Source organism: Alosa pseudoharengus, unplaced genomic scaffold, assembly GCF_046254945.1.
Source record: "Alosa pseudoharengus isolate Yale_2024_CS ecotype anadromous, Long Island Sound unplaced genomic scaffold, YU_APseudo_1.1 YU_APseudo_1.1_scf_1, whole genome shotgun sequence".
NCBI classification, from domain to species: Eukaryota; Metazoa; Chordata; class Actinopteri; order Clupeiformes; family Clupeidae; genus Alosa; species Alosa pseudoharengus.
This window is the reverse complement of record NW_027468564.1, coordinates 53,119,904-53,137,567: the sequence shown is the minus strand read 5'-3', so window position 1 is coordinate 53,137,567 and position 17,664 is coordinate 53,119,904. Positions and strand designations below refer to the sequence as shown.

The window sequence follows — 17,664 nt, the reverse complement described above, 5'->3', positions numbered from 1 at the left end:
AGAGAGGAGCATGAGGAGGAGAGAGAGGAGCAGGAGGAGGGAAGAGGACAGGAGAGGAGAGCATAGGAGGGGATAGGAGAGGAGCAGGAGAGCTTCTCCTCCTCCTGCAGTGGAGGATGGAGGAGGTAGAGGAGGATGGGGGAACACACACACACACACACTTCAGCGCACACACACACGCACACACACACTTCAGCACACACACATACACACACACACACAGCAGCACCAGCTGTGGAGGGGGGTCAGAGGTCAAGATGAGTTCCCAGACTGAGACCGAGAGAAAGAGAGGGGGAAAAAAAAACAAAAGAGATGGACATAGCGACGACGGAGAGGAGGAAGAGGCGTTGGAATGGTCAGACGGCTGATGCTGCAGTGAGAGTGACTCAACAGGACGAGAAAAGAACGGCACACAAGGAGTCACAGAGTAAAGATGGAGCAGAGGTGAGACACACAGAGCACGCGTTTAAAAAAAGCACTGGGGGAGAGAAAGGGGGGGGGGATAAAATGGAGAGAGATGAAAGGAGAGAATGAGCCAGTGGCCGACCGCTGCTGGACTGGACACAGAGGGAGTGGGAGCGCGGCTGGAGAGCGACCACTTCAGGTGCAGTCTACCCATCTGTGGCTCGGTGTGGTCAGCTGCCCCCGTCCAAGTCTGGGTCAGAGCCTCTGGACGAGACAGTGTTATGATTCAGCTGGACAGGGACGAGCAAGGGGTGAAAAGGGCAGTGGGGAGGGGGCAGTGGGGAGGGGGCAGGGTGACAGGGTCGCCCCGGGCAGAGAGACAGAGGGGTGGGGTCAGTGGGGAGGGGTCAGTGGAGGGTCGGAGGGCCCCGGGGGACCTCACCTCTGGTTCTCCTCCCGCTCGGCCGGGGACATGGTCTTCTTTTGCTTCAGGTGCTCGATGACCGCGTTCTGCTTCATCACCACCTGCAGGCCACAGAGGGGGAGTGCACGGTTAAACACTGGGCACATCACACACACACACACAGATAAATACACACACACACACACACACATACATTCTTTTCCACAATCTAATGTGTGCGGGCAGAAAACACACACACACACACTCCTATGAGCAGAGAGCACACACACGCGCACACGCACACAGACTGCACTGCCACTGCCACTAGAACCTTTCCAGGAAAAGAGACACATGTATGCACAGAGAAAGCGCTATTAAGAAAAAGCCAAACACAGTGGACACAAACACACATAAACACACATGCAGCCTCAAAGACAGAGAGACATATACAAAGGACAGACATAATCTCTCTCATACCATTCATCACCACAGCAGGACCTGGACCTGGGACACCCATAAGGGTCCGACAAACACACCGTGACAGTAAGTACACAAACACATGACATGGTTACACACAGAGCACACACACATATACCACAAACCCTTCACACACACACACACACACACACACACACACACACCAGGGCCATCACCAGTGGCTCAGAAAATAAACCCAGATGCACAAACTCAGGCGATGGACAGCGGACTGTTTATGTATGAAAGGGATGGGCCCTGTGGTGCAGCTCTCGCCCCCTCTGCTCTCCTCAAAGCACAGAACAGTATAGAAAGGACACTGCGCTCCACCATGATGAGTTGAACTGCTTCACTTAAGTCCACCCATGGACCCTTTGATCTGTGTCTACCCATGATCCTCCACACCCATCTCTACCCATGATCCTCCACACCCATCTCTACCCATGATCCTCCACACCCATCTCTACCCATGATCCTCCACACCCATCTCTACCCATGATCCTCCACACCCATCTCTACCCATGATCCTCCACACCCATGTCTACCCATGATCCTCCTCACCCATGTCTACCCATGATCCTCCACACCCATCTCTACCCATGATCCTCCACACCCATCTCTACCCATGATCCTCCACACCCATCTCTACCCATGATCCTCCACACCCATCTCTACCCATGATCCTCCTCACCCATGTCTACCCATGATCCTCCACACCCATCTCTACCCATGATCCTCCACACCCATCTCTACCCATGATCCTCCACACCCATCTCTACCCATGATCCTCCACACCCATGTCTACCCATGATCCTCCACTCCCATGTCTACCCATGATCCTCCACACCCATGTCTACCCATGATCCACCTCACCTATGTCTACCCATGATTCTGCTCACCCATGTCTACCCATGATCCTCCACACCCATCTCTACCCATGATCCTCCACACCCATGTCTACCCATGATCCTCCACACCCATGTCTACCCATGATCCTCCTCACCCATGTCTACCCATGATCCTCCTCACCCATGTCTACCCATGATCCTCCACACCCATCTCTACCCATGATCCACCTCACCTATGTCTACCCATGATTCTGCTCACCCATGATCCTCCACTCCCATCTCTACCCATGATCCCCCTCGTTGCTTGGTTACCTGTTTCTGGATGAGCTGGCTCTGGCTCTGGCTGCTGGTCTGCTGCTGCTGCTCCCGTCTGGCCTCCTGCGTCTGCCGCTTCTTCTGCTGCTGCTGCTCTCGCAGCTGCTGGATGCGCCGCAGCTGCTCCTGCACGCTGGCCGTCTGGATGGTCACCACGTTCTGGATCTGCTGACCGCCCGCCGCCACCTGCCCCTGCACCTGCCCCGTCGCCTGGGCGGCCTGTCCGGCGGCGGTGAGGGGCTGCTGCTGCTGGAGCTGGATGGGCAGCTGCAGCTTGATCTGCTGACCGCCGGACAGGCCGCCCTGCTGGGCCTGCAGCTGGATCTGGAGCCCCGGGACGGTGATGAGCTGCTGGGCGTGCAGCTGGAGGGGCGCCCGCACCTGCTGGGGGTTGGTCTGGCCCGCGGCGCCCCCTGGTGGCTGCTGCTGCTGCTTGAGGACGGCGGTGCCGGGCGGCTGGCCCACCAGGGCTTTGAGCTGCAGCGGCGTGGGCGACTGGATGGGCATCTGGGCCTGCGGGTGCGGCGGGATCTGGGCCTGGGGGGTGGTGGGCGGGGTGCGCGGCGTCAGGGTGCCCGCCTGGATGGGCGCGGCCGCCTGGGCGGGGGAGGACTGGGCGGCCGGCTGGAGATGGGGCTGGGTGGGCACGGCGAGCTGCTGCTGACCTTGACCTGCTCCGGGGAAACACACACACACACACAGAGACACACACAGAGACACACACAGAGACACACACACACACAGAGAGACACACACACACAGAGACACACACACACACAGAGACACACACACACACACACACACAGACACACACAGAGACACACAGAGACACAGTAATTGTAAGTACTGTGTCCTTCACCGGATGAACATTGTTATGCTATAAAAGAAATACAGCATGCTTTGCTGCAGTTAGTCAATTATGAAAACGGCTTCTCTCAGAGTGCACTCAAGTCATCATCATCATCATCATCATCATCATATCAAGCAATAAACTCATTTGATGGTAAAAGCCACCCATGTCAGAGGGAGATAGAGGGCTTAGGGAAAAGCTTCTCTAAACAGGCTGTGGCCACCATAACGTTTGCGTCATGTTTACGTGATCATTTTTTTTCCTTTAACGTTCCCATCCCACCTCTGCTGGATGTTCCAGGGGTGGGTGGGGGGGGGGAGGGGGTGGGGTCATGAAAATCAGTACGTCGGGGGAGGGGTGGGATTTCCCCTTCTGAACACCCTCACCCAGACCTGCCATACATAAAACTTTACGGGAGTCCACCCTACCGGTGATATCATAGGATGTGTGTGCCCGGTGTTATCTGAGGATGAGTTGCCATGAAAACATAGTGTGTGTGTGTATACAATAGGCCAATAAAATAGGTGAATAATATGTGGTGACGCTTTTGTGCTGTGCTGTGCTGGGCAGCCCTTAGTGGACATGGAAACAGCACACCATAATGTGCTATTGGAATATAATGTGTTTGTGAGTTGGCACTACATAGCGCTGGCTGACTGGCAGTGTGTTGCGGGTGGCGCGCGGGTACCTGGCGTGGCGGGGGTGCCGGTGGCGGCCGACGTGGCAGGAATGGGGGTGAAGAGGAAGCGCTGCACCTGGCCGTTGGGCAGCGCCGCCTGCATGAGCTGCTGACCGGGCCGCGGGATCACCGTCACGCCCTGCGGGATGACCTGCAGCTGCCCCGTGGTCTGGCCCTGGCCCTGCACCACCACCGTCAGGCCCTGAGCAGGCTGGGTCCCAGAGCCCTGCTGTGGGGAGAGAGAGAGAGAGAGAGAGAGGGAGAGAGAGAGAGGGGGGCAGAGAGAGAGAGGGGGAGAGAGAGAGAGAGAGAGAGAGAGAGAGAGAGAGAGGGGGGGGGGCAGAGAGAGAGAGGGGGAGAGAGAGAGAGAGAGAGAGAGAGAGAGAGAGAGAGAGGGGGGGGGGGGCAGAGAGAGAGAGAGAGAGAGAGAGAGAGAGAGAGAGAGAGAGGGGGGCAGAGAGAGAGAGGGGGAGAGAGAGAGAGAGAGAGAGAGGGGGAGAGAGAGAGAGAGAGAGAGAGAGAGAGGGGGGCAGAGAGAGAGAGAGAGGGAGGGGGGCAGAGAGAGTAAATGTGGGCTCAATGCCATATCAGCAGCTGTGGCTATTTTCATGGCAAGAAAAAGTACTGTGAAATTTATATGAATAAATAATTGTAAGAAATAAAATCACATAGATAAACAAACAGGGATAGCAGGCAAGACGAAACAAGTTGAGAGAGAGAAAGAGAATGATGGAAAAAGGAGAGAAGGATGTAGAGAGATACGAGAGAACAAGAGAAAGGACAGACAGAGCAATGATGGAGGGAGAGGGCTAAAGTAAAGAGGGAAACTTCACAACAGAAGTGTGAGCAGTGCCGTGGCCTCAACCTAGATGAGAACTCTGAGGGTGCGGTGACACTCACCTGTGGCCTCTCTACTGCTGCTCCCTGCTGCTTTTGCTGCAAGAGAAAGCGCCAGCATGAGGATCACATGCACACTGTAAAATAATCACCATCTGACAGAGTTTATCTTTACAAAACAAACCACCGCCGCCATTAAACCCAGGACAATTTACTGCAAGTAAAAGACTGGGGCCGGTGGAGGCCTGTGTCCTGACCTGAGCCCCTTGGGTGAGCTGCGTGAGCTGGGCCAGGGTGAGCTTGACCTGCCCCTGCTGGGCGCGCTGGCCTGGAGGGGTCTGGGGGGCCACCGGCTGGCCTGGGGAGGCGCCCGCCACCCGCTGTCCCGTGGTGGTGGCCACGGGACTGGCCCCCGAGAGGGCAGTGGAGACCGGCTGCCCGTGGATGATCACCTGCTGTGTCTGGCCTGAGGAGGAGACGCGTGTACGCACACGCAACCAGAGAGACACACACACACACACACAGACACGCACACACACAGGCACACACACAGACACACACACACACAGACACACACACAGACACACACACAGACACACAGACAGAGCTGATTAATGCCTTCATAGAGTTGCCAGGCCAGTTATGGTTCACCTATTACCACATAAGAACATCCTATAAAATCAGCATTGTGATCATCTCCATTAACAGAACTTAACACATTCATGAGAAGGGAGGGCACCCACCTTGTTGCACGACCAGAGGCGTGCGCAGGATGGTCTTGCCCAGAGTGCTGCCCTGCTGGATGGGCGTGCGGATCACAGTCATGCCTGAGCGGATCTGTCCCCCGGTGGTGGTGATCAGCTGGTGTGTAAAAGGTTGAACACATACACATCGCTTTTGAGTAACAATAACTCTGCCTGTGACAGAGGACTGTTATAACGTGGTGGTGGTGATCAGCTGGTGTGTTGGTTGAACACATACAAATCGCTATTGAGTAACAATAACTCTGCCTGTGACAGATGTTATAACGTGGTGGAAGATGACAACTGAACATGGTGCCTCATCCTATCTAGTCGAAGTCTAGACTTAGAGTGTGTCACTTCTGGTTAAGTCGCTTAACGACACACAACAGACGCTTCGACTTCACTTTATAGACATGATGTCTGCATAATTCAGTCCTCTCGCACGGCACCGTTAAATCCTGTTTATTTGCTTTGAACAGACAGCCACCATCCCCAACAGCTTGGCTGGAAGACAATAGAGAGGCTGTAGATGCCCAGGGTTGTGACTTAAGAAGACCAAGTGTCTGCCTGTGTGTGTGTCTGCCTGTGTGTGTGCGTGCGTGCGTGTGTGTGCGCGTGCGTGTGTGTCTGAGCGGTCGCACCTGCTGCTGCCCTGGTGAGCCTGGCGTGTTGGGCTGGATGTTGATGGTGGTGGTCCGCGGCTGGAATGACGTGAAGGTTTGCTGGTTGCCGGCGGTGCTGGATGGAATGATTCCCAGGACTTTCTGCTGGATCACGCCTAAGAAAGAAGCCATTCTCTCTCAGCACAGGGCTTGGCTTTACACGGGTGCCTCAACATGCACAAAACAGCACTCCACACCACCACAATGTGATGTCGGACTATTCAAAACAATGCCCATGCAAAACAGTTATACTTTAACGTTTGTAGACTGCATTCCCATGTGGGAGGGGGTTAGATTTCCTAGTGTCAGATACACATATTTCAATGTGTATTTTTAATAATGTGTGTTTGTTTGCTGCTGGGCAACTCTGTCGTTATATCAACCTTTCATTGGCTATCAAGTTCTAGGCTCGACCTCCAGAACCAGGCCAGATCTATTGTGGGTTAATTTCTCGGTGCTCATGTCAATGCATTAATTGTGCCCCGTTTGACTTTAATGTTCGCCGAGGTCTTTGAAGGTTGCCATAGTAAATATTAGCCACCAGAGTGAACCCACCCTTCAAAGTGTTGCTGCGCACGCGAGCCTGCTCATAAATTATGCATAGATTTGGTTGTACTTCGACTGTTTCATTTTATCCAGACAGAGTAGCCGTTTCATATTTTCGTCGTTTTAGTCGAATCTAACAGAAATAATACTACGTCACCCAAGTCGACATCTTAAACCCCCACCCTTTTTTTTTTTAAAAGTCTAAAATTAAAAAAGATATTTGATTTCTCCTTCCTTCATCACCTTCTGTGGTCAGACTTCAGCAGCTAGATTGGGTAAAGATACACTTCAAGAGGTCTCTCTCTTCAAAAGGGCGAGGGTTAAGCTGATCTTTAGGTCGAGGTTTGCACCACTGGCCAAGCATCAAACGAGCACTTCTTGGAACTCTGTTTGCAGAGCTAGCGACGCACTTCTGTTTGAGGCGGAAAACAAGAAGAGACCCCTCTGTGTAGCGCACTAACCTGTCTGAGAAGCCAGACCCCAGGATAAACTTGTTTTCATGCTCACTTCCTCAACTTCCTCCAAAACAAACAACCCGACTTCGAAAAACGCTCGCACTGGAAAAACACACGCCTGTCTGTTTTACGGACGCCCTTTTTTTAACGAATCATGGGTGTCAGTAGACGGGCGCGCTGTTTGTTTGTGGAGTAATTTGGCCCATCCGCTACATGCGGACGTTCCTACTGTGTGTGTGTGTGTGTGTGTGTGTGTGTGTGTGTGTGTGTGTGTGTGTGTGTGCGCGCGTGCGCTCACGTGTCATTTGTGCTACTCAGTTTGTGGCAGGGAGCCAACAGTCAAACAAATTTGAGACGTTCTGAAGGATAATAGCAAAACAACAGACAGAATGTGGCACACTATGCATCACTAATTCAAGTAATGCATAACGCTATGCTGGTTACTTTTGGCACAGGGAACAGTCACCAATCAATTCGGATAATATTGTGCCTTGACACCGTCTTACAGACTTGATATATGTCCTGAACTTTGAAGGTTGGAGTTGGATGAGTTGGAGGAGCCCGGTGCATTTTGCCAGGTTACGGCTCTAACTCATTTTAACAGACTACACAGCACAAGCCTCAAATGGGGATCCAGGAATAGCCTGTTTTTTCGGGAGCGCTGCGCATAATGTCTCGGGAGCTGGATACACTGTGCCATCCCTGACTCGGTTGTGCCAAGAGTGACCACTGATTCATACGCTGGCATGCAGTGAGGACAGTGGCGGACTGATGGATGGCCAGAAACACAACATCGTTACTCCCCAACCCCCCCAAAGCCTGGCAGAAAGGTTGTGCCCAATTTTTTTTTTCTTCATGTACCTCCTTGAGTGGTTGGCACATTTAAGGTGACGATCTTGCTATTGGCGGGCAGCGGCAGCTTGGCAGTGATGACTTTGCCAGCCATGGTAACCGGCGTGCCGGTGATCTGGAACGTCTGCCCAGATGTAGTAGCCACCGTGGTGACTGTGCCGGCTGATGCTGGGATAGAATGCAGGTTTATTGAGACGCAGAGCCCACCCCCTCTGACAGCACAACAGGATTATTATTAACACAACCATGAGGACCCACAGGTTAAAGGAACACCGCTGTTGGACAAGAGAGAGTAGCCTCGGAAGCTCTCGCTGCAGTTGTTATTTGACAAATACAAACTCAAGTGATCTAGAACACTCAAAGGAGGCCAACGCTGTTTACTTGTAATAACGTGTGGCTACTGGCTAGGGCGTTTTTAATTTTGGGATCATTTTGTCCATGTTTAGGTGACCTATATAAAATATTCCTTTCCTTTATTTCCTTATTCCTTGCACATTTCACACATGCCATGGAAAAATATGTGATGTTTTCTGTCTTGTGCATTTTGCGGTGATTTAATTGTATGTTCTAAAAATGCATAAAATATATGTCTTGAAAAAGTATCAAGACTGATGGCATTTCTTTGGCTCAGAGGAGCACTGAAGGACCACAATGGCCACAAACTCATTCTCAGACATATCAGAAAACTCAGAGTATTGAGATCCTTTCGTTTCTTTAAGGCTCAAATGCCACACTCTTAATGAGCAAAAAAATCATGTAGATGATCAATCAGTGCTGATTGGCTTATTGGACTGGTCTTAAAGAGAATTTTAACCACGTGTGTTTAGTTCATTTCACACAGCAAAAGAATGTCCATCTTCCTTTTTTTTATATATGCAATCAAATTTCATAAACAAATACACCGATTCATTTACAAGGGCCATGAAATGTACTAGAGCTAACAACTGGAAGTCCTAAATATAGCTTACGGGGGAAACTAAAACCACAGCGGCTAATTAAGTTATCCATGTGTTGCTTTAAGTCAATCTTCTTGGCCATCTTCTTTCATATTCAACCGCAGGGAGAAATGAAAGCCCGTGTCTAACGGAGTTATGTCCGTGTTGCTGTAGGTCCTGTGCCCTGTGCTTACCTGGTTGCTGGCCGGTCTGGCCCTGCTTGACCCAGGTGGCGAAGGTCTGCTGGAAGTTCTTGTTCTGCTGGAATGTCACAGGAGTGCCCATCTTGGTGGCCAGAACCACTTTGGTGCCCGGGGTGACCTGGCTGGTGAGGGAGCCCACCATGACCTTGGTGGTGGTGGGGGTGGAGGGGCTGCCGGAGGTGGTGATGGTGTTGCCGGCTGTGCCGCCACTCTTCTGGAGCTCCAGACGCTTCTGTGAACAATCACCAAAAACGTGGTCAGTCAGCAGCACGCGCTACGCAGCAGGCAGCACGAGGAAGCAATCATGCAGAAGACTGAGGAGAGCGAAGAGAGTCCCACAACCATAGGGTGAGGAAAGATCCTTCCCATGTTAAGATTAAGAAAGTTATTTTGTCTTGTCAGAGATTGCAGTCCAATTAAAAGAATGATTAAAAAGACAGAAAATCTTTTACACTGGAGGTCAACGGATTAGTAGATTTCAAATAGAGGACTTGGTGGAAAGGGACAATTTTATGCATTCAACTGAACCGATTCGAACATTTTTGCCCATCTTATTTGAAAGGATTAGATTCAGATCTCCACAGGAGTTAGATCAGAAGGCCAAGTTATTGTCGGCGCTTGACCACCAGAACCTCGGCTGTCTATCCCACCTGCTCGACATCGACTCTTTCCAGGTTTACCCGCACCTCCATTCGGGCCTTGAGCTCCAAAGCCTTCCTCCGTGCACTAACCTTTGCCTGGTCCGCTGCCTGGGCCTTCTCCTTCTCCACCCTGTTGGGGGACAAGAGAACAGTGTTTACGTCCAGCCTGCTCAAGCGTGAGGGAACAACAGTAGGGAAGCTAGACATTAGTGTGTGTGTGTGTGTGTGTGTGTGTGTGTGTGTGTGTGGGGGGGGGGATTAAGATGGAACATGTTTCATGTTTTCCCCAACATCTAGAGGGCAGTGCGAAAGAGTGGGGGCAAATCCACTGACCAGGAGGAGCCTCTACACAGGGAGAGATGATGGTAAGAAAACGAGTCTGCTGTTTATTTGGTCTCTGTAGGTGTCCAGCTTGTGTATGTAAGCATGGGTGAAGATCATGCAAATGACCCTTAGCAGGACATCTCCACATTAACCACAGAGAGTTCCACGAAGCCACTGTACCTCTCTGCGAAGGCTCGGATCTCCCACAGGTCCAGCTCCTCCTCGGCGACCCACGTCTCTATGACGATGGGCCCCGTCTGCTTGGTGGGCTCTGGCTTCTTGGGTCGCAGGGCACTGGAGCGGAGGCCCTTCCTCTGGGGCGTCGGGGTCTCTGTGGGGCCGACGGAAAAGGGTGGAGGTCAAGGGGTGGAGTGGACAGAAGAACCTAACTAAATACTACATAGACAATCTCTAGTGGACAGAAGAACCTAACTAAACACTACATAGACAATCTCTAGTGGGAAGAGCAGAGCCAGTGTCAACAATGTCTTAGAGGGCGGAATTGGTACTTTTCCGAGATGGTTTGGAAGGTGGGAGGGAGGGAGGGAGGGAGGAAGTAACTGACATACCTTCAGGCAAAACTTAATTGAAATCTGATGTGTCACTAAAGGCTGCAACTCTACTGTGAATTCTCTTGGTTGGCACCCTGGTTCTGTCTGTCTCACCTTTGGGTGTTTCTGGGACGCCGATTGGACAGATGATTTTCCTGATGCAGTATTCGGACCGAATGCCGTAAGGACCGACGTCTCTTCGCTTGATGATCTCGGTGGTAGTTATCTCCGTCTCTGAAGTTTCTGTGGCAAAGTGGTAGCAGTCAGTCAATCTCCAGAAACACCATGGTGAAGGTTAAATTAAGTCACAGTGCATCTGTTGTAACAATTTGAACAGTTGAACATTTTGAACATTTATCTTGGGAAATCATTTGCTAATGAAAGAACTGACCACAACTTGCTATTCAAGATAAATACATTATAAAATGAAAAATGTATGAAGAGGACTGCTGACAGAGAAAGACTAGGATTAAGCCAGAGACAAGAAGTGTGGCCACTAGGCACAGGCAAAAAAAAAAAAACGTAAACGTCACAAGACCTGAGGGATGGGTGGGCACTGAGAGAAAGTGGAATCGAGCATTATGTCCAGTATTCTAATATGTGGGGTTAATGTTCTGCATTAGGCTCAATATGCCAACATGTGGTTTAATGTTCTGCATTTCTCACTAGTGGGTCACTTAGACACTAAAAGTATGATTCTATGTCTGCCTCATGACCCTGTATGATATCTGTACTGTTCTTCTAAACGTGGATAATGAAAGGCCCCAGGGTTGATAACACTTCTTGTCTATGTTGCGTCAATGTTATTTGGGAGTTCTCCCAACAGTTCCTCAACTAGTTTACACATAGTCTCAGAAGCCTCTTTTACTTCATCTCTAAGTCTAAGCACAAAAACATATTTTTTTTATCAGATTTTTACCAACAGTACACAGACAGAAGGCTGAAATCCAGAAAAGGAGCAGCTGGGATACCTGTGCGCTCACCTGTGCGGGTGGTGCCAGCCTGAGAGGAGGGCTTGACGCCCATGTCGTCCCAGCGCAGGCTGGCCCACAGCAGTCGCAGCATCAGGCTGACCCCGGCCAGGGACTTCACCGTCTGCAGCCGGTACCTGCACCACAAGGCACACACACACCGGGACGGTTAGATTTTAGACGGTTAGTGCTCTTATTATTTTTTTATTTTTTATATTTTATTGTTATTATTTTCAGAAGCACAGTCAACAAGGTGGTGAGATGCAGAAGCATGAGCTTCTTTTGAAAATGGAAACTTAAGCGGTTACAGATGTATTTTTTTTGTCATTGAAATGTTCTTCTGACGAACAGTAAAATGCTTGAACCGCATTGAACTAAAAGCCTGAGAAATTGGAAAAGTCACAACCTCAAAATGAACTGAAGAACTCAAATTTACTGAAGGCATTTTTCACAGACGCTCCACACACACACGTTTTTGAAATTAACCAGACAGGGGGAAGGATATTCCTCGTGTCATTTTTTTATGGGTCTCTATGTGGGAAAAACATCCTCAGCGGTTAAGTGCGGCAGCGGAGCATCCTGACACCCGACCAGCATGACTCACGTCTGCCCTCATACAGAAATGCCATTAAAAACGCCCCGAAAATAACCGGCTCGGGTCCAGTCTCCAGGAAGGGTCACTAGGGTTACAGAGCAAACAGTGCTCCCGACAAACCATGACCTGGTGGAACAACATAACCCTCTCAGATGCATCAGACTTTGAATGGATTAAGCTTTTGCTATACTTTTTTTTTTTTGGCGGGGAGCGAGCAGCTCCAAGTTGGTCATTTTTAGTGTTGTCTTTGAAGACGACGCGCATGCAGAGAGAGGGAAGTAGTAATAGTTATAGATGCAGTCTGTGAGTTCAACCCAAATCTGCTTTTTGACAAATTCAGTGAATTGCTCCTTGTGGACCCCTAGCCCTGTTTCATGTGTGCGCTTTGAAACACTGTGGTTTTCATACAGTCCGGACTCTAAATGGGGCAAAACATAATGGCTCGGTCTAAGCCATAACAAATTCCGGCCAATCAACACATTGTATCATGAGCTTGGAAGGGAGGGGTGTAATTTGATTGGCTATTGAGCTGAAATATGAACAGCCCTTTTGCCAGAATTGCTGACCCTCCCTTTAGGTTTGGCGATTTGAAAAGGGAGCTAAAGAGACAGGGTTTTTCCATACCTCCAGGTGATGCCAAACGTGGGTCTGGGCGAGGGGTAAGGCCAGATGTCCAGTGCGGGCTTGGCGTTGTAGCTGAAGATGGGCACCTCGCGGATGCCCCCTCGCCGCGCCAGCTTGTGCAGGTCGTCGTTAGGCAGCACGAAGATGCTCTTCTTGCAGCTCTTGGTGACAAACTTGCGGTAGGAGGGCAGCGCCGTGCCCGAGCGGGCCTTCTTGGTGCGCGTGAACTTGAGCAGCCGCACGCGCTGCCGCGTCGAGTGCTCCTCGCTGCTGGTCGTCACGGAGATAGTGGAGCCCTTGAGGGTGGTGGAGGTGGAGGAGGAGGAGGAGGAGGTTGTGGTGGTGGTGTTCACTTGACTGACAGAGAGGCTGTCAGTCTGGCCTTGCACTTGCGTCACCGTGGTTTTGGTGGTGGTCGTCAGCTTGGAGACAGCGCTGCTCTCTGCCGCCGCCGCCGCCAACGACGGCACCACGGCCGCCGCCGTCATCGCCAGACGCACCGTCCGAGACTCGGTGGAGACCGTGGTGGACGTGGTGGTGGTGGTGGTGGTCACTTGGGTCATGACCAAGGTCTCGGCGGGGCCTCCTGCACCGTTGCCCTCGGCAAAGTCGCTGCTCAGGCTGGAGTCCTCCGCAGAGGGGGCCGGGGAAGGGCTGATTGTCTTTGGGGTCGCGACCACCGACCTCAACCGCTGCTCAGTGTCCGTGCTGTTGTGCTCTTTGTTCCCGGTATGCGTGGTGACCACGTCCGTGGACGTCGCTAGCGTCAGCGCAGATTCCTGCAAGCTGTTGCTCAGCTTGGCCATCTTTATGGGGGGCATATCTTCAGAGTCTTCCCCCGACACACTTGGAGGAGGGGACACTAGAAGGGAGGCGTGTGTGGGGGTGAGGGTGGGGGTCCTCTCCGCCTCGACGCCAGGGGCCGCGTCCCCGTTCAGAAGCGGCTTGAGAGGGTCTTTCAGCGGGGGCCTCCCGTCCCCTGCGGGGCGCAGGCTGTTCACTTTGGCCTCCACGCAGTTCGACAGCGCCGCCGGCGGCTCCTTCACCAAAGCACCGGACACCGATTCGGTGTCCATGTCAGCGTCTCTCCCGTTCACTTTCACAGGCGAGGGAACATGAGCGTCAGTCTCCATGGACTCCTCTTCCCGCACTCTCTGCCCAGCATGCTCGTCCACTCCTCCCACCTGGACACTCTTGCCGTTCTCCCCTGTGCTCTCGGAGGTGGGCTGAGGTCCATCTGGTGCGGCTGGCTGCGGGAGGGCGCTGGTGTTGGGTTGGCTCGCCTGGCTTGTGCTGCTGGCCGCGCTGGCCGGTGCCGCTGGCAGACTCGGCGTCTGCTGCTGCTGCTCAGTAGTGCCCCCTGTGGACGAAGGGGTGGAGGTGGCAGGCTGCCCGGTGCTGGTGGAGTTTGCTGGTTGGAATGGAGGGGCTGCCCCCGCTAACGGATCAGTCCTTTGGGGCAGGGCACCCTGCGGCGCCCCCTGGCTGTGTGTTTGGGGCAGTGCACCCTGCGGCACGGCCTCGTTCCCAGTCGTACCAGAGGCCTCTACTACTCCTCCCGTTCTCTCCGGGTCCGTCTTGACCACCGGCTCCGTCGTGGCCGGCCTCACCTCAGTCTTTATTTGGAGTGCTGGGAGCAGGGGCGCTGGGGTTGGGGTTGGGGTTTGCGCTGGTGTCGGGGTCGCGGGCGGCTCGGCCTTGGGGGTGAGGCTGGCCTGCTGCTTCCGGCGCTCCTGCCGCTGCCGCTCCTCCACCAGGTGCTGCTTGACGCGGCGCTCCAGGAAGCCGTCCAGCTTGGACGTCTTCACCTTCTTCTTGTAGGCCGTGCGCAGCAGGAAGCCCTGGCTCACGTTCACCACGTCGTAGTTGAACGGCCGCTGCTGCTGCTGCTGCTGCTGCTGCTCGTGGAGGGCGGTCTTGGTCGCGCTGACCTCTTCGCCCTCCTCCACGGTCTCCTCCTGCTTCAGGGAGTCGGCCTCGGAAGGCTGCGGTGACGGGCTGGCACTCTCGGACTTCCCTGCAGGAGAGGAAATGAGCCAGTGTTAGGAGAGTGATGGGATTCTTTTCCTTCAAACATTCCTGAAGGAACTACCCCAGAAACGGTTTGCTTTCTGACATGGCGCACACCACGACTTTCCACAGATAGCGTTACATTTCAGAAACTATTATGTTTTTTTTTTCTTTTTTTTTTCTAACGACAATAATACAATGATCCACTTTCCGTTTTCTCTCCCTTCCTTACCTTTGTGAGATTCCTCATCGGTCTCCATCTTGTCCTCGGCATCGCTGCCCTTTGCCCTGTCCGAGGAGGACTCGGGGTCTTTCTCGGGGTCCTCTGTGCTGTCGGCGGGGACGGGGGTTTCTGAAGCGGCGCTCGAGTCCACCGAGCTCTTCTTCACGTCCGCGTCTGAAGCTGCGCTGGTGGCGTTGCCACTCTTGGCAGCTATCAGAAACAAAAACACACACATCCACATTTATCAAAAGGCCACATTTTTTTAAGACATTATTTACCACTATATGGAATAATCAAGGACAAAAAAAAACAAAAAAGCTTTCATGGTCGCGGCCGGACATGTTGATGCTTTACACACCTTCCAGGTCTTTCCGGTAGTTGACGTTGGTGTTGCCGGGTAAACGCGGGACGAAACGGTGAACATGCGTCTTGCTGATCCAGCTCCACCCTCCGTACCCGGTCACCCTGTACTCCTCCCCCTTTTGCTTCCAAACCTACACACATACACACACACACACACACACACACACAGACGTGAGTAAGAAGAGAGAGAGAGAGGAACGAGGAGTGGAGTGTGGAGGCATCCGAGGTAAAAACACACATAAACACAGGGATTACGGAATGTGCGGAAATGACACTGGAGATCTCACACACACACACACACGATTGAAAAGTTTAAGCCTTCAAGGGCGAGAGGGAGCAATTACACACGTTCGGCCTATTGGTTAAAGACCACAAGCGTGCAGGGGACACATCCTGTGAGCTTACAGCACGATGGACGATAGAGAAGATGAAAGGCTGGACATCAGCATGCAGAGGATCTGCTTATATTCTCATGTTTGTACATCTGTTAAGTGTATGAGTTGGACTGAACCAAGTTAGGTTTATACTATGGAGTGTTTTAATAAACTTCATAGTATGTTGTCTCTGGGCACTCATATGTTTGTTTGTGTGTGTGTGTGTGTGTGTGTGTGTGTGTGTGTGTGTGTGTGTGTGTTTACCTGGTGTTTGATGGGGAAGGTGTACTTGACCCAGGTGGCCTGCTGCATGGTCTCCTCATCCTCCAGCTTCTTCTCCCTCTTCTTGACCTTCTCCTTCTCCTCACGCTCCAAGGAGGTCATGCGGTGTAACCTGACACCCGCACACAAACACACACACTTAAGACACAGACCGCATTCAGGACAAACGCCAGCCCTGCAGTTATGTGTCAACATGTACAATATTTAAATGGGAAAACTTGCACACAAAGAATGGTACATATTCACACACACACACACACAAGCCCAGAGGCAGGGTCAGATCAAAGGGAGAGAGAGGTAACTCCCTGGCTGTTCTTGGCTGCACTCCAGAGATAACAGCACTGACGCTTTTGGTGGGCCTTGGAAGAAAAGCAAGGTGCTATATTACCCATACAGATACACACACACACACACACACACACACACACACACACACACACACACACACACACACTTCCTCATGCCAGGAAGCCCTCTCTCATCATTGAGGCATAATCCCTGCCTTAAGAGAGGAAGATGTGGTCAGGGGCACACACAGAAAGGAGAATGAGGAGAGGCAATGGGAGTGGTGGAGGGAGAGACAGAGAGAGATGGGGAGAGAGACAGAGAGAGAGAGAGAGAGAGAGAGAGAGAGAGCAGGACAAAGCCTGAAGAACGAGAGAGAGAGGGAATGAATGAAAGAGATGGAGGCAGGAGCAAGGGCAGAGAAAGACAGACAGACCACATGCAAGACTCTGAAAGGGAGATGGGCAAAGACACATACAGATGGAGAGAAAGCGGGAGGAGGAGGAGGAGGAGGAGGAAGATGAAGAAAAAAATCTGAGGGGCAGGCGGTGGCCACTGCACAAATATTAGCTTACAACACAAGCTGGCCTTTGATGGCGTCCGAGGGGCGTGGGGCTCCCTCCACACACGAGAGCGCCGGGCCGGAGTGGACCGGGCGGCTGGCGCTGCGCTCAGCGTGACGGCCGAGTAGTGGGCCGTAAGAGAGCGCGCACACACACACACACACACACACAAACCGCGGAGCCCGGGAGGAGTGGGGAGGAAGAGCGGTCACGCCACAAACCAGGAAGTTTGTGCAACCAAAGCGCACGCTTTGCACGCACAAGTTTTATTTTCTGTCTGTGTACGTCAGATGGAGGACTAGCTCGCTGTTGTAGTTTTTAAAAAACGATTTCATAGTGAATTTAGGAGCATGTACCCAGAAAATAATTCATAACAGCTCACTACAACCACATATTTGTGTATGCATCTACTCGCACATAGGCACACACACACACACGCACGCACGCACAGGCAGGCACACACGCACAGACACACTCCATGTGGCAGACTTGCCTGGTGTGTCCCAGGGAGTCCTTCCATATGGGCAGCATGGCCACCGGTTTGATGGCGCACTCCAGGATGGCCAGTGCCAGGGCAAACTCCCGCGCCTTACTGCACATCTGCACGGCCTTGCACCAGTTCGACCTGCAACAGTTAGCCACACCGGCAAT

The 17,664-nt window shown here is 52.3% G+C and overlaps 1 protein-coding gene across 15 annotated transcripts in view; it reads right to left on the bottom strand.

The window, feature by feature from the left end:
• LOC143132858 (nucleosome-remodeling factor subunit BPTF-like) overlaps window positions 1–17,664 on the bottom strand; it is a 43,572-nt gene that overhangs the window by 10,286 nt on the left and 15,622 nt on the right. For 5 of the 15 annotated variants that reach the window (XM_076292685.1, XM_076292717.1, XM_076292692.1 and 2 more), the window contains exons 9-26: window positions 17,507–17,638; window positions 16,148–16,277; window positions 15,505–15,640; window positions 15,156–15,356; window positions 12,914–14,930; window positions 11,695–11,831; window positions 10,838–10,966; window positions 10,353–10,503; window positions 9,858–9,978; window positions 9,199–9,439; window positions 8,079–8,237; window positions 6,196–6,332; window positions 5,555–5,672; window positions 5,069–5,277; window positions 4,875–4,910; window positions 3,984–4,203; window positions 2,443–3,116; window positions 848–930 (exon numbers count right to left, since the gene is read on the bottom strand). In XM_076292685.1, coding sequence (XP_076148800.1) covers window positions 848–930; window positions 2,443–3,116; window positions 3,984–4,203; window positions 4,875–4,910; window positions 5,069–5,277; window positions 5,555–5,672; window positions 6,196–6,332; window positions 8,079–8,237; window positions 9,199–9,439; window positions 9,858–9,978; window positions 10,353–10,503; window positions 10,838–10,966; window positions 11,695–11,831; window positions 12,914–14,930; window positions 15,156–15,356; window positions 15,505–15,640; window positions 16,148–16,277; window positions 17,507–17,638 — 5,031 coding nt within the window. The remainder of the gene's footprint in view (window positions 1–847; window positions 931–2,442; window positions 3,117–3,983; window positions 4,204–4,874; window positions 4,911–5,068; window positions 5,278–5,554; window positions 5,673–6,195; window positions 6,333–8,078; window positions 8,238–9,198; window positions 9,440–9,857; window positions 9,979–10,352; window positions 10,504–10,837; window positions 10,967–11,694; window positions 11,832–12,913; window positions 14,931–15,155; window positions 15,357–15,504; window positions 15,641–16,147; window positions 16,278–17,506; window positions 17,639–17,664) is intronic. The other 10 variants (XM_076292727.1, XM_076292757.1, XM_076292712.1 and 7 more) reach the window with 7 other exon arrangements.